This window comes from Anastrepha ludens, chromosome 6 (assembly GCF_028408465.1).
Source record: "Anastrepha ludens isolate Willacy chromosome 6, idAnaLude1.1, whole genome shotgun sequence".
NCBI classification, from domain to species: domain Eukaryota; kingdom Metazoa; phylum Arthropoda; class Insecta; order Diptera; family Tephritidae; genus Anastrepha; species Anastrepha ludens.
In genome coordinates, this window is record NC_071502.1 from 33,262,304 (window position 1) to 33,275,988 (window position 13,685).

A 13,685-nucleotide genomic window follows, 5' to 3' on the forward strand; every position below is an offset into this window, starting at 1 on the left:
ACGAGCCGCAGAACTTAATCGCTCAGGCACAATTTTTTATAAGAGCGTACAATTGCTGGCGTATGCCGATGATATTGACATCATCGGCCTTAACAACCGCGCTGTTAGTTCTGCTTTCTCCAAACTGGATAAAGAGGCAAAGCGAATGGGTTTGGTGGTGAACGAGGACAAAACGAAGTACCTCCTGTCTTCAAACAAACAGTCGGCGCACTCGCATATCGGCACCCACGTCACTGTTGACAGTTATAATTTTGAGGTTGTAAAAGACTTCGTGTATTTAGGAACCAGCATTAACACCGATAACAATGTCAGCCTTGACATCCATCGTAGAATCTCTCTTGCCAACAAGTGCTACTTTGGACTAAGTAGGCAATTGAGCAGTAAAGTCCTCTCTCGACGAACAAAACTAACACTTTACAAGACTCTCATCATGCCCGTCCTAACGTATGGCGCAGAAGCTTGGACGATGACAACATCCGATGAAGCGACGCTTGGAGTGTTCGAGAGAAAGATTCTGCGTAAGATTTTTGGACCTTTGCACGTTGGCAACGGCGAATATCGTAGACGATGGAACGATGAGCTGTATGAGCTTTACGACGACATAGACATAGCGCAGCGAATAAAGATCCAGCGGCTTCGTTGGCTGGGTCATGTCGTCCGAATGGATACAAACGCTCCGGCTTTGAAAGTATTCGATGCGGTACCAGCTGGTGGTAGCAGAGGAAGAGGAAGGCCTCCTCTGCGTTGGAAAGATCAGGTGGAGAAGGACTTGGCTTCACTTGGTGTGTCCAATTGGCGCCGGTTAGCACGAAAGAGAAACGACTGGCGCGCTTTGTTAATCTCGGCCAAAATCGCGTAAGCGGTTATCGCGCCAATTAAGAAGAAGAAGAAGATTTTTTGACGAATGAGTTCACTATGAAGAAATCGCTACCTGAACTTTTTAGCTACAAGCCAGATGAACGCTTTTTTGCATGCATACATCACGACTACTTGTTATTATCCTTTCATTTATAAAGATGCTATTACAGAGCAAGTATAGATGGGAGTACAGATAAAATCAAGAAAGAGATTTTAAAGAAACCGAGTAAGCAGGGTTCCTCCAACCGCAACTAAGCTGTTTTACTCAAAAATAATAGATTACAAAATATGGTCATCCGAAGCAAAATTGTGACAGCAACTTTGACTGCTACGACATAAGAGATTTGACCACTGAATTGTGACCACTCATTCTGCATCATACGCCCTCCCAATGCTGTCCACACACACGGTATACAGAATATAGACGGTGGCGCCTTCCGAAAATCGCTACTTTATTTTTCGCGATTTTGACAACGGATGACTGCAGTGCTGCGAATAAACAAATAACCGCAGAGTTACTTGTTTGGAAATATTCAGCGAATGGCTCGTTAATATTCTAATTTTAAGAATTGTGATTTGTGAATTAAATAAACTAATGAATGTGAAATGACGCTGCTAAATTGTGAAGGCACGAATTGCAAAAATACCTCCAAATGCAATTTTTTTACCGATGACGCCATGGCAAGAAAGAGTGTTGTGTGGCTTATGTTTAGTAGCTTCCATTGTTTCGCTTACTTTTCCGCGCAGTGCTGAAGTCACGGCGAATTGGGACGGCTCAATCTTGTATTGTATCATTCTGGGTCACACCTTTGTATTCCGTACAAGCGCGCGTTTTCCTGGGGGTCTACTCTGTAATGCGATGCAAATTGTACTTGCAATGGGAAATGAAATTACAAATTACATATCTCTTACAGAAATATAGTTTAAAAGCAGACTCAACTCAACTCAACATTGACAATAAATTGTTTTTGTAATACAATTTGCTTTCGTATCGCAATTTCTATTCGCACAGCATTGCAGAGTTGACTCGCTGATCTTCGCCAGACATTTAGGGCAAACCAGCATCTTACGACATACTCTGATTCCAGTCCAAATCGCCCAGATATACTCGTACGTATGTGAATTTGTTATCGGAAGGGGATTTATGTAAATCAACAGCTGAATTTTTGAACATTTTGAGCGGACTGAATTTGTTTTTTTTTTTTTTATTTTCCGAATAGCAAAGAATTATCAAGAATTACCAAAAGTTTTACGAATTTAAATGAAAAAATAGCCAATCAACTCTTTTTGGGCATAACATAGAATTCGATTTTGGAACAGGATGCAATTTTTTTTGCTACGAAAATTAGAAAACTGCGACATAGACGAACAGAAGAGAAGAGTAGAATACAGAATTAATTAAACCAGATTTTTAATATAATATTAATAACCTTTCTCGCACTGCCTTAATAAAGCTGCGGTCATTGAAGATCTCCACCCCGAGGTATTTAAACTTCATCGCTTGTTCAATAACAGTTCGATCTATTTCCAATTTGCACCTTTATTTAAATTACTAAATAAAATAAAATTGAAAGCATAAAAGTTAAAATTTTCAACGTTTAACAGTCGTTTATTGGTACAAATAAACTTTTTGTAGCGAAGGTATCTTTTCACTTCTATTCTTTGTTAAGAAATACCCTAAACGACATTTATGAGTCCGATTCAATTAAATGCAATCTAAAATATAATAAAATTTGCTATTATAAGCACACAAATCAATTGCCTTTAAATATCCCTCCAATAGTAAATACGTGAGCGTACTTAAACATATACTTACATACATACATACATGCATTTGTATGTGTTTAAATAAGTACATAAATTTATATGTGCAGGCAGGTTTTCTTTATGTGCGAACCCAAAATAATTCAATCTTATAGGCGATAGAAGAAAGTGTCAGCCGCAGACTTTTAACAAATACTTCGAAAGCTCATCAGAAGTACTTGGACAAAATGTAACAATTTCCCCGCCACTGATGTCGTAGCGGGTGGTATGACTGCAACGCTTGCTAGAATTCTATCCGCAACGATAAAAGCGCACGAGAAATGGCGTGCCGTTAGCAAACAATATAAGCGATAGCATATTTACAGTAGTGTGCAAAATCTATGAATCTGTGATTTTTTTTTTCGGGATGACGCCCGTGAAGAGGAAACTCTCATGAGTACTGCTATACCGGCATAGCAGTATGCACGACATGCAGCCTCACAGCTACACCTACGTGCTAAACACCTCTCTACCACTCTGCCCGCGGAACAGTCCAAGAAAGAAATTACCTCATTGGGCTGGTTAGCTCATAGGCTGCTAGTTATTTCGTCTACGAACCTGCGCGCGTCTTAAATCATTGTGGATATGTTTAGCGACGTGGACATCTGTTTGTGCTGAGTCAAAAGTAGACGCTTAAGTGTTTTTTTTTTAAGTGAAATAGGTATTCAATATATTCTAAGCGACATATTAAGAATCTTTTATTCTTTCAAGTCTACCAGCTATGAATTTATTTATAGGCGGGTGTGCTAATAAACCCTTGGAAATTAGAATAGCTGGTACCTTCACCATGAAATCAGCGTTTTGCTTGTCAAGCAGCATCTTTCAAGGGAACGCATCCAAATTTTCAGAATCTCCTAATCTCCTATTTATAGTTTGGTTAAACCAGCCATTCAAAACAATCAGCTACGGCACAGTTTCGGATTTTGCGTGCTAACTAATCAAACTCACAATCAATCACAATGGATCGTTCAGGTCGCAGTTCTAAATGCTCTCATTCTTGTTCCTCGCCATGAACAAGTGTTTTGAAACCCCTGATTTTAAGAAAAAAATGAAAGACAAAGTTTTCCGCATTTTACTTTCCTATAAATTTTCTATAGATACAGGAAATTACGAATTTGCTTCTGTTAATGTCAAAATTTGATGAAGTTCTCATTTGAAATGTGTGGAAATAAGTTGGGAAAATATTGACTTATTTAAACTACAGGGTGAACGATATGAACCACTTCACACTGCTTGCATCTGTACGAGTAAAACAGCTCATAACATCAACGTCAAAATTGTTCTAATGATAGTTCAATATATTGTTTATAAGCGATCAAAAGCATTTGCCCCTCAGTTTTGTTGATTTTTGTTTTCTGTGATGGAATTCAAACGTAATAGTGTGATTGCGTTATATTTGGCTGGAAAATCTCAACCAGCCATTGTTCGTGAGCTTAGTCATCTCAAAGTTAATAAAATGTTTGTGTATCGCGCTATAAAACGTTACAATGATACTGGTAGCATTACAAAACGCTATGGAGGTGGATCAATAAAACCGCATGCAACTCATTTTTTGACCGTTTGAAGGCTATAGTCAAGACAAAAGGTGGTCATATCGAGCTAAAGTGAATGTATGTTAAAATTGTAATCATTTTTGAACAATTTGGTCTTCGAAATCAATAAAAACTAATTTCACACAAAAAAGTTATGGTGTTTTGAATAGGTAGCACTTCATAACGTTTACCCTGTATTTTCGTTATATTTATGCAAATAATATTTCGCAGTCCACGAAACTGATTTCAATATAAACCGCAGAGGGTCCTGTACGACAGAAATTTAAATTTCGTCAATGGAACTGAGTTCCGAAGCGAAATATGATAATTAAGTTCTGTAAACTAATAATCGATCAAGCATCAAGAATGTTTCTGGATATGCGTATTTGGGCGTATTTCCCTTCGACTCTATTTGAAAGTTCACATTTATTGTAAAATTCAAATTCAAAACTATATTTAACAGTTACAAAATTTCCCAGTAAATACCTGGCGGTTGTATAAATAAAAACGTAGTTCTGATATTCCGCGTTTATTTAAATTATTTCTTTATTTCATTTGCAGGGAGCTTTATGCAATAATAGAAAATCATAAATTTACAAAGGCATCTTATGGCAAGTTACAAGCAATGTGGCTCGAAGCTCACTACATTGAAGCGGAAAAGTTGCGCGGCCGATCACTGGGTATGTATGACAAGGACTCACTAAGTAATTTTTATACCGTTAACAAATAGTTTTTTGTTTTCAATAAGTATGACTTTTCTTCGCATGGAAATAAAAATAACCAAATTTTATTTCAATGCGAATCTATTAAAGGTGGAACAGAGATGCCCATATGTTTGATCAGAACAGCTGTTTGCTATCAAGGCGAATAGAGTAGCTCAGGGGGCTCCATTAAAAAACAGTTACTTTATTTCTCGCGATTTTGACAAGTCTGGCGTCAGCTCAGTTCGCAATACAAAACAAACGAAAGAAGGAGAAATTCCATATTTGTGAAAATTCAGTGAAGGGCATGGAGGTTTTGTGATTTGTGAGATTAAAACTAAACAAACTAATGAAAGCGAAGTGCCGCGTGTTTAATTGTGAAAGCACAAATTAATACAAAGCTTCCAAATGCAGTTCGTTTGCGTTTTTATGCGGAAGACGCCGTGGCTATAAAGTATGTGTGTGTGCGCGTATCAAAATTAACAATATGGTGGCCTCAGGAAATATTTTTCAGATTTTCGAGAAAAAAACCGACATTTAATTGTAAAAACAATCGAACTTTTTCAAAAAAAAAAAAAAAAATGCTTCGATCAGGCACGAATTTTTTATGTTTTTAGCAGTATAAATTTTATTGAAATCTACCAAGCAGTTTTTAAGTTGCAGTGATTAACCAGCGCAAAAACCACAGTTTTGAGAAAAACGCATTTAAAGTTTTGCTATCGATTTCGGAGCGCCCGAGCGCCCGTTGTTAATTCTTGAATAACTCGAAAAGTATTTGTCGGATTCACTTCAAATTTTCACACAGAATTTTTACGATATTATACTTTAAAAAAGGCAAAAAACTAAGAGCCAATTTTTTGAAAATTCTGTCTACTTCTAACCCCTTATAACTGCAGGTCCCTCCATTTTATGGAAAACAAGTAGGGGATGAGCTCGGTCCAACTACTTACGAAGTGTACGCGCCAATTATTTAATTAATTTTTTTTATTTTTATTAACAACCCTGTTGTTAAGGTGGCGCAAAATTAATCACCCTATAGGAAGATTTATAATTTTGGAGCGCTGGAGCGCGTAAAGATCAAAATAAAGAATTCCTTCGCTAAAAATTATTTAAATTTTTTTATTTGCTGAAAAAATTATGCAAAACAATATTGGGTGATTAATTTTGCGCCACCTGGTAAATTTACATTTTTACCCACTGAAGCATCCTTGCCTAACGAACTCCATTAATAATTTCTTTCTGTTAAAATTTAAGGTCCTGTGGATAAATATCGCGTTCGAAAAAAGTTTCCTCTGCCACCAACCATTTGGGATGGTGAACAAAAAACACATTGCTTTAAGGAGCGAACGCGAAGTTTGCTGCGAGAGTGGTACCTTCAGGATCCGTATCCGAATCCAACAAAAAAACGTGAATTAGCGAAAGCAACCGGCCTCAACCCCACCCAAGTTGGGAACTGGTTCAAAAATCGAAGGCAAAGGGATCGTGCAGCTGCTGCCAAAAATAGGTGAGTCTATTAACTACTAACTGCTGAGGGAATAGAAGGTTATTTAAATTCGAATTCTAGAAAATTTTTCATACAAAACTTTCTTTAACTATTTTTTGCTGTGCTTGCACAAAACGGAGGGCGCATTCTCATTATCGGTAGGTGTAGCATTTCAATGAAAACCACTAAACAGATGACAGCTGGTTACAAATAAATCAGTTGGGTCTATGTCATTTTGCACGTGTGCAGCACGATCAGTGAATGGTTGAGCGAACGGGTGTTGTGTAACAGCTTGCAAGCACGCTTTGGCGAATTCCCAAGTCAAGCCAAGCAAGCCTGGCATGGTGAATGGGAATCCGATACTTCTTGGGGGAGCATTTAAGGTGTGCGTTCGTATGTATATATATGGAGGAGCAATCACTGCTCGAACTAGCATTGCAAACCCCTTTCTCAACGAGCTAACCACTTTCCAGTGATGAGAACTGAGACACCGCCGAAGAGATTCACAACCAATGATACTCGTACGATATTCGTTTGATCTCTGCCGAACGCACTGATGACCCCGGCCGCATGCAGGCGTCTCAATTTCTTATTTGCGGTTAAGCGTTTTCATGGTGCCACATCAAATTGACCGCCGCTAAGAGCGGCACTTCGTAAGATACTAGCGCGCATTTTATGGTACAAACGCATTTGTAAATTCCTAATGTACAAATATAATTACAATATAATGCAAAAGATTAAGTTATGAGTTGAGGTTGAGTAAATAATTAAATACATTAAGCAAATTTGTTTAAGTTTCATTATAATACTTTTCGATATGTACAACTTTTCCCTTTTTCAAACCTCTTTAATGATCTAAATGCAACAGTGGTTAATTTTTGCTCAAATGTCAGCAACTTCTATAGTTTCAACCAAATACGAGGGCAGCTCAATAAGTACCCGTATTTGATGAAAGAGGGCGTTCCTAAGGAGAATTGGTGTTAGCATCGTTACTGCGATCAATCAAACGAAAGCAAAACAAATTTCAAACGGATTGAGAGGTTAGTTTGTATTTGACAGCGATTCGAGTAAGACCTGTTTCGTGATTTTCGCTAAGATGGAAAAAGAGCAGTACCGTTAGGTAATTCGCTTTTTGTTTTTGGATGGGGAAAAATGCGAGGAGATAAAGGCGAAGCTGGATGCTGTCCATGGGTACGCTTCGCCATCTATGACCACAGTTAGATATTGGTTGAACAAATCTAAGCGTGGGCGAACATCCGTTTTTGATGAGGAGCGGCCAGGACGCCCGGCAGATGTCGTTACCGAGTAAATCATTCAAAAAGTCCACGACATGATTCTCACTGGTCGACAAACGAGAGTGCGCGAAGTAACAGAGGCCATAAGTGCGTCGAAGGGAACGGCAATTAATATTTTACATGATAGGTTAGGTTAGGTTAGCCTGGTTGGCAATAAGCCACGCATAGACCTTTTGGCCCCTAGCGATACCAGGTGGAGACCGACCTCTATGAATACTGAAAGTAGACATCATGTAGGATGTCAGCGCTTCTGGCGAATCTACATAAACAGAACTGGGAGATCCGCTTTCGAGACGTCCTCCAGACCCTCAAACAATGGGGCTCCCAGGCATTTTAAACGCTTTTTTAATAATGCCGGACAGACGCACAGAAGGTGTTCTAAAGTTTCCTCAACATCCTCTCTGCATTTCCTGCATTTGTCCGTGTTGGCAATCCCTTTCTTGTACGCATGTGCAGCCAATAGATTATAACATGTTAGTATACCTATGATAGTTCTGCAGTCCTTTCGCGAGAGCGCAAGCACGAATTGAGTCAGTTTTTTGTCTTTAATTCTACACATGACTTTTGCATGTGTTTAGATTAGTCCACCTAGCTTCCACTCGCCTTTTCATGTAGTCGTCCAATTCATTGTACATATATTGTATTTTGCGGTTTTGGTATGTCGTTCTCTTCCTCAAAAGGTAGTCTAACAGCACTTTTTGCTATCTCATCTACTATTTCGTTCCCCATAATGCCTTTGTGACCAGGTACCCAGTAGATATGCAGCCTACAGTTTGCGGCTAGCCTTTCTATGGCCTCCCTGCTCCGTCGAAAATTTTGGACTTAATACAATATGAGCTTATTGCTCTTATTGCTGCTTGACTGTCCACGTATATATTAATTATTGAGTTCTTTCTTGTTCTTGTGTAGGCTAGCTCCGCGGCTCTCCCCACAGCAAAAACTTCCGCTTGGAAAATACTGCTGTGGTCTGGCAGCTTGATAGGCTGCCTTATCCCTAGTTTCGAGCAGTAAATGCCCGCTCCCACTCCGTCTAGAGTTTTAGAGCCGTCTGTATAGATGTGAAAAGTTCTATGGCCAGGCTTCATGCCTTTGAGCCATCCCTTCTCTTCAATCTTCAATAGTGCGAAACCTTCTCTCCCAATTAAAGTACGGAGTCATGCAGTCTGTGCAACCTGAGCTCCACTTTCCTATTGAGCTGTGACTGAAGGTGCTGCAGGTGAATACCCCAGGTTTTCCGTCATAAGGTCAATAGGTGGCATGCTGAGTATCATTTCTAGCGTCACCGTTGGAGTGGTTTTCATCGCTTCTGTTATGCATAGAGCAGCGTGTCGTTGAATCCTTTCTAGTGGCATTACATGATAAGTTGGCGATGAAAAAATTGTCGGTCCGATGGGTGCCGCGGTTGATCACATTTTGGCGTCGAGTTGGCACCGTTGATAAAACCTGGATTCATCATTACACATCAAAAACTAAGCAACAATCAAAACAATAGATTTCTTCCAGTGAATCTGCTCCAAAGAAGGCGAACACAGTCCCATGGTCCAGAAAGGTTATGGCGACGATTTTTTGGTATGTGAACGACGTCATCCTCCTGGATTTTTTAGAAAAAGGAAGAACGATCACTGGACAATATACTACAGTGAGTTATTGGACTGCTTGCACAAAAAAATTTAAGAAGACACGGATGCATTTGGCGGAAAAGAAGGTGCTGTTTCACCGCGATAACGCACCCCGACACATTCGTCCGGAGTTGTCGCCGCCGAACTGCATGAATTGCGTTATGAATTGCTGGCGCACCCCCCGTATTCACCCTATCTGGTTCCCTGCGACTTTTTCTTCTTTCCTAACATGAAGAGATGATTCGCGGGAAAAAAAATTTAGTTCAAACGAGGAAGTCAACGCCGGGAAAGAGGCATATTTTGGAGAATTCGAGAGAAACTAGTTTTTGGAGGGCTCTAAAAATGGCCGCAGCTTTGGGAGAAGTGTATCTTTCTAAAAGGGGATCATGCTGAAAAATAATTTTTTTTTTTTAAAAAATGGTGTTTTCATTTCTAACACGGCTATTTATTAAACCCCCCTCGTATGTCTCCTGTGGTAATCTAAATACCTTGGATTCGCTCGCTAGCAGAGAAATGATATATCAAAGTAAAATTACCGTTTTCTCCACAGTCCACAGGCAATGGCACCAAGTTCACTTCTACAATGAAAAGGATTCTCATAAAAACCATTTACCGTTCGTTAGCGGCTTAAAATCATTATTGTATTATTATTAACTTCCACCATAATGCTTTACCTGGTATGACAAACACCTAGGCACCAAACTTTTATTCATGATTCTGATACAAACACGAAAACAAACAGCTACTGCATTCGCCTCTTCTTAGAATTGTTTCTATTTTTTTCATTTCTTTTTCATATTCACAACTCACCTTTAATGGGCTTTTAATAATTTTCATCTTTTTAGTTCCGGTTTTTATGCAAGTGTATGGGTACCGATAACTGCTAACACGCTAATAACAATGCATGCACGCCACTCCCCCTGGCACCTTTCGACTCAAAGCGTCATGAACGTAACTTTATAATCAACACCATTGCCATGGAAAGCCAACAGAATCACTTTAAAGCGGTTGGTGAAAAAACTATACACATACACAAGCAGTTAAGTGCACACACACTTACAAAAAATTGGTGTAAGGTATGCATTAGGGTGATCGGTGCAATTTCTTTTAATTGTTTCACAGCCTTAATGCAATTTTTTTCGCACATTTTTTTTTCTAACTTCTTAATTATTATATTTTTAATTCATAATATATTTCAAAAATTTTGTGCCAAAATGTCAAGCCGATCGGAGCAAAACTGACGAAGTTATTATTATCGCCTACTCCAGATCAGCTTTCCATTCCTATTCGCCTTTAAAACATGTTTTCTTAATATTTCTTTTCTTGTAATTTTAAAGTCTGTACTTATTCTTCTCGAAGCGCGGTACCCGTTCACACAGGTCACCAGGTATCCTAGGGAGCTATTTTTTTCTATAATTATTAATCTTACAATAACAGGTTAGCTAATTTTTTTCATTGGCTTTTTAATACTACGAAAACTTTAAAAATCAAGTAAAGAAAAAATCCTTTCAGAGACACAAAAACATCTCCTTTAAGGGAGAAGATACCTGTAAACGGCCATATTTTCCCTAATTTTCATTAAAATTATTTAAAATGAAGAAGTCAATACATTTTTTCAAAATTGGCATACGGTTTATTTATATCATACATTAAAATAGTATTATTTTTTGTATTTTAATCATTTAAAATGGCGGATGTACACTCAATTCTTCCAGGAAGGTCGCAGCGGAGCTTCTCAATCGGCGGGCATTGTAGGATCGGCGTCAGTGGTCTGAATACAAAAAACCCAAAAATTTTTTTGTTTATTAATGCCATAATTTCTATATGAATTTAAAAAAAATGGGGAGAAAAAATTCGTGGAGCAAAATGCTTAAAAAAAAAAATTAATTTTGGGCCGAATTTTCCTACTATTTTTGCTTCGAAAAAATTATTTTTTCGAAAAACTTTCGAAAATTTAAAACACATAAAAAGTAATATCATAAAAAATATGCATGCAAAATTTGAGGGAGAGCGATCAATAACTTTTCGAGTTATCGTGTACGCCAATTCGAAAAATATACAATAGTTTTGAGAAATCGCGCCTAAAGTCGGCAACGTAACTATACCTCTCCCAGCGCTCGAACGCAAGGAATAGAGTCGTCACGGTTGACGATCTATAATATAAGAAGTACTTAAATTTACGTTTTAATCATTTTTTGACATATTCTTAAAGGATTATATTAACATTTTATGAAAAAAATTTTTTTTTTCGAAATTTTACAGGTATCTGTCCCCTTAACAAAGGCATTTTGATTTTTTTGTTTCACCGCACACAATTTTTTATTAAGACGCTTCCAGATATTTACTGTTGTTCGTTCAGTTTTTATATCTTACAAGGAAAATTTTAACAAAATATTTAAGTGATTCACAAGGTCCCAAAGTCCATGTGAACCATGAATGTGAGAACTCATAATATGAAGTCTTCGGTATCTTACGAGCCCCCTAAATATATTTTGAGACCTATGAGCTTCCTAGCATACAGGTTCCGTCAAGTCTGTAGTTAACCTTAATACTTGTAGGAACTGCCCTGCAGCCAAATGGAAAGAATTTTCCACATCCCAGAGCAAACGTCTATCCTCATATTGCAGACTCACTTCCTCCTCACCTCAGTTCCGCAGGAATCATGAAGTGGATCAGCGATTATGTAGGCAATCTAGCATACATAAAGAGCGATGATCCGGTCTAGAACGCTGCAGAACTGCAAAGTGTTTTGTGACAAGTCCGAACAGAAAACTGTCAAACTTTCTACTAAAACTTGGAAGAAAAGACGTTCGGTTGATTGGTCGGTATCATTACAGGACACAACCCATTGGGTCAGCATATGACCATCATTGGAATCATTGAGGACCCAGTATGCCTGTCTTGCTTGGAGGAGGCGGATAGCACTGAGCACTTTCTCTGTGAGTGTCCTGTCTTTGTTAGAGCAAGGCTACGAGTTTTGGGTTCCGATGTCGGAAGAATGAGTAATATTCGTTCTCTAAGACTGAAGGATATTTACAGATTTACCAAAGAATATGGAAAATTTTCACGGGGCTAACTATCTCTATCTCTGTCTCTATTCTTTCCTATATCTTTTTCTGATACTTTTCTCCCTCCTCCTTGACTATCTGCCCATCTCCAGCGCTGTACATACAATGGGCTTTTTAGCCTGAGTGTTTTAGGATCCACCAAATCTCCTAGTGCTCCTTGGCTCGACCTTTTCAAATTTCAATTTTCACCTCCTCACCAATCGACAAATCAAAAACCAAATATGTACTTAATAACATTTTGACAGTGTGATATCACCGTTTTAATTTTAACTACTAATTCTTGTTTTTTCATTTGAGTTAATCAAACCAAAATTGTTGACGTTTAGTTTGCGATAATCGAATTGTAACCAAAACAGCTGATTTTGGGCTATCGATTTGCGTTATAAAATGGGTTATTGAACAGAAAAATCGTTAAAATTGTGGTTAAGGGAAGATAAAAAACGAATATCGTTAAAATGCGTTAGGGAATCGCACTGCTGATGTATTTCAAGTACGAGTATGTGACCCTGGTCAAAGTTGCTGCTTAAACCTGGTTTCGAGTGGTCTAAATTGTCGAGCCACTAAATGCACTGAAGAGTCCTTTTATTGCTACAGAAACTTGAGCATCGTCGACTGACTAGTCAAAACTGCAACTGATCATTTTTTAAAATGTAAAAATAAAAGTTTACACGCCTAAGAATTACTAGTTTGTGGATAAAACTTGTTTTTCTATATAATCTAAGCTATGCCATCTTTTTTTTTTGTGAGAAAAAAAGGAAGTTGAATAAATAAGAACGTCGCTGGTTTTCGAAAAAATACAAAAAACTACTAGAATGATGAGCCTGCGCTCCGGAGTGTTTAGTTTGGTGGTAAATTATACCACTTCGGCTTTATGCAGTCGGAAAAACTTGAAAATTCGGAAAATCCCCTTAGTAAAATATTACCAAAAATTTCATCATTTTATTGGGAAATTTTGAAAAATTAATTTCACTCAAATTTAAGTTTTGGGTGCTTGGCCAAGCTCTTCCGCCTATGAGTGGCATGCGTCTTGATGTTGTTCCACAAATGGAGGGACCTACAGTTTTAAGCCGTTTCAGAACGGCAGATATTTTTGTATGAGGAGCTTTTTCATGGCAGAAATACACACGCTATTAGAAAAAACGTTTTCTTAATTTTGGTGTTTCACCGAGATTCGAACCGATGTTCTCTCTGAATTCCGAATGGTGGTCACGCACCAACGCATTCGGCTACGGCGGCTGCAAGTAATTACCTGCTAATATCTATTTAAAAAAAAAAAAAAAAACCACTCGATCACCCTAGTACGTACAAGTACATGCTCACAGTATA

General features: G+C 38.2%; 1 protein-coding gene across 1 annotated transcript in view; it reads left to right on the forward strand.

Annotated features, from left to right (window-relative positions):
* The window catches only part of LOC128867349 (protein Optix), a 62,275-nt gene that overhangs the window by 19,259 nt on the left and 29,331 nt on the right, over nucleotides 1-13,685 (forward strand). The window contains exons 2-3 of the mRNA XM_054108496.1: nucleotides 4,755-4,873; nucleotides 6,149-6,398. Of these exons, the coding sequence (XP_053964471.1) occupies nucleotides 4,755-4,873; nucleotides 6,149-6,398 (369 nt within the window). The remainder of the gene's footprint in view (nucleotides 1-4,754; nucleotides 4,874-6,148; nucleotides 6,399-13,685) is intronic.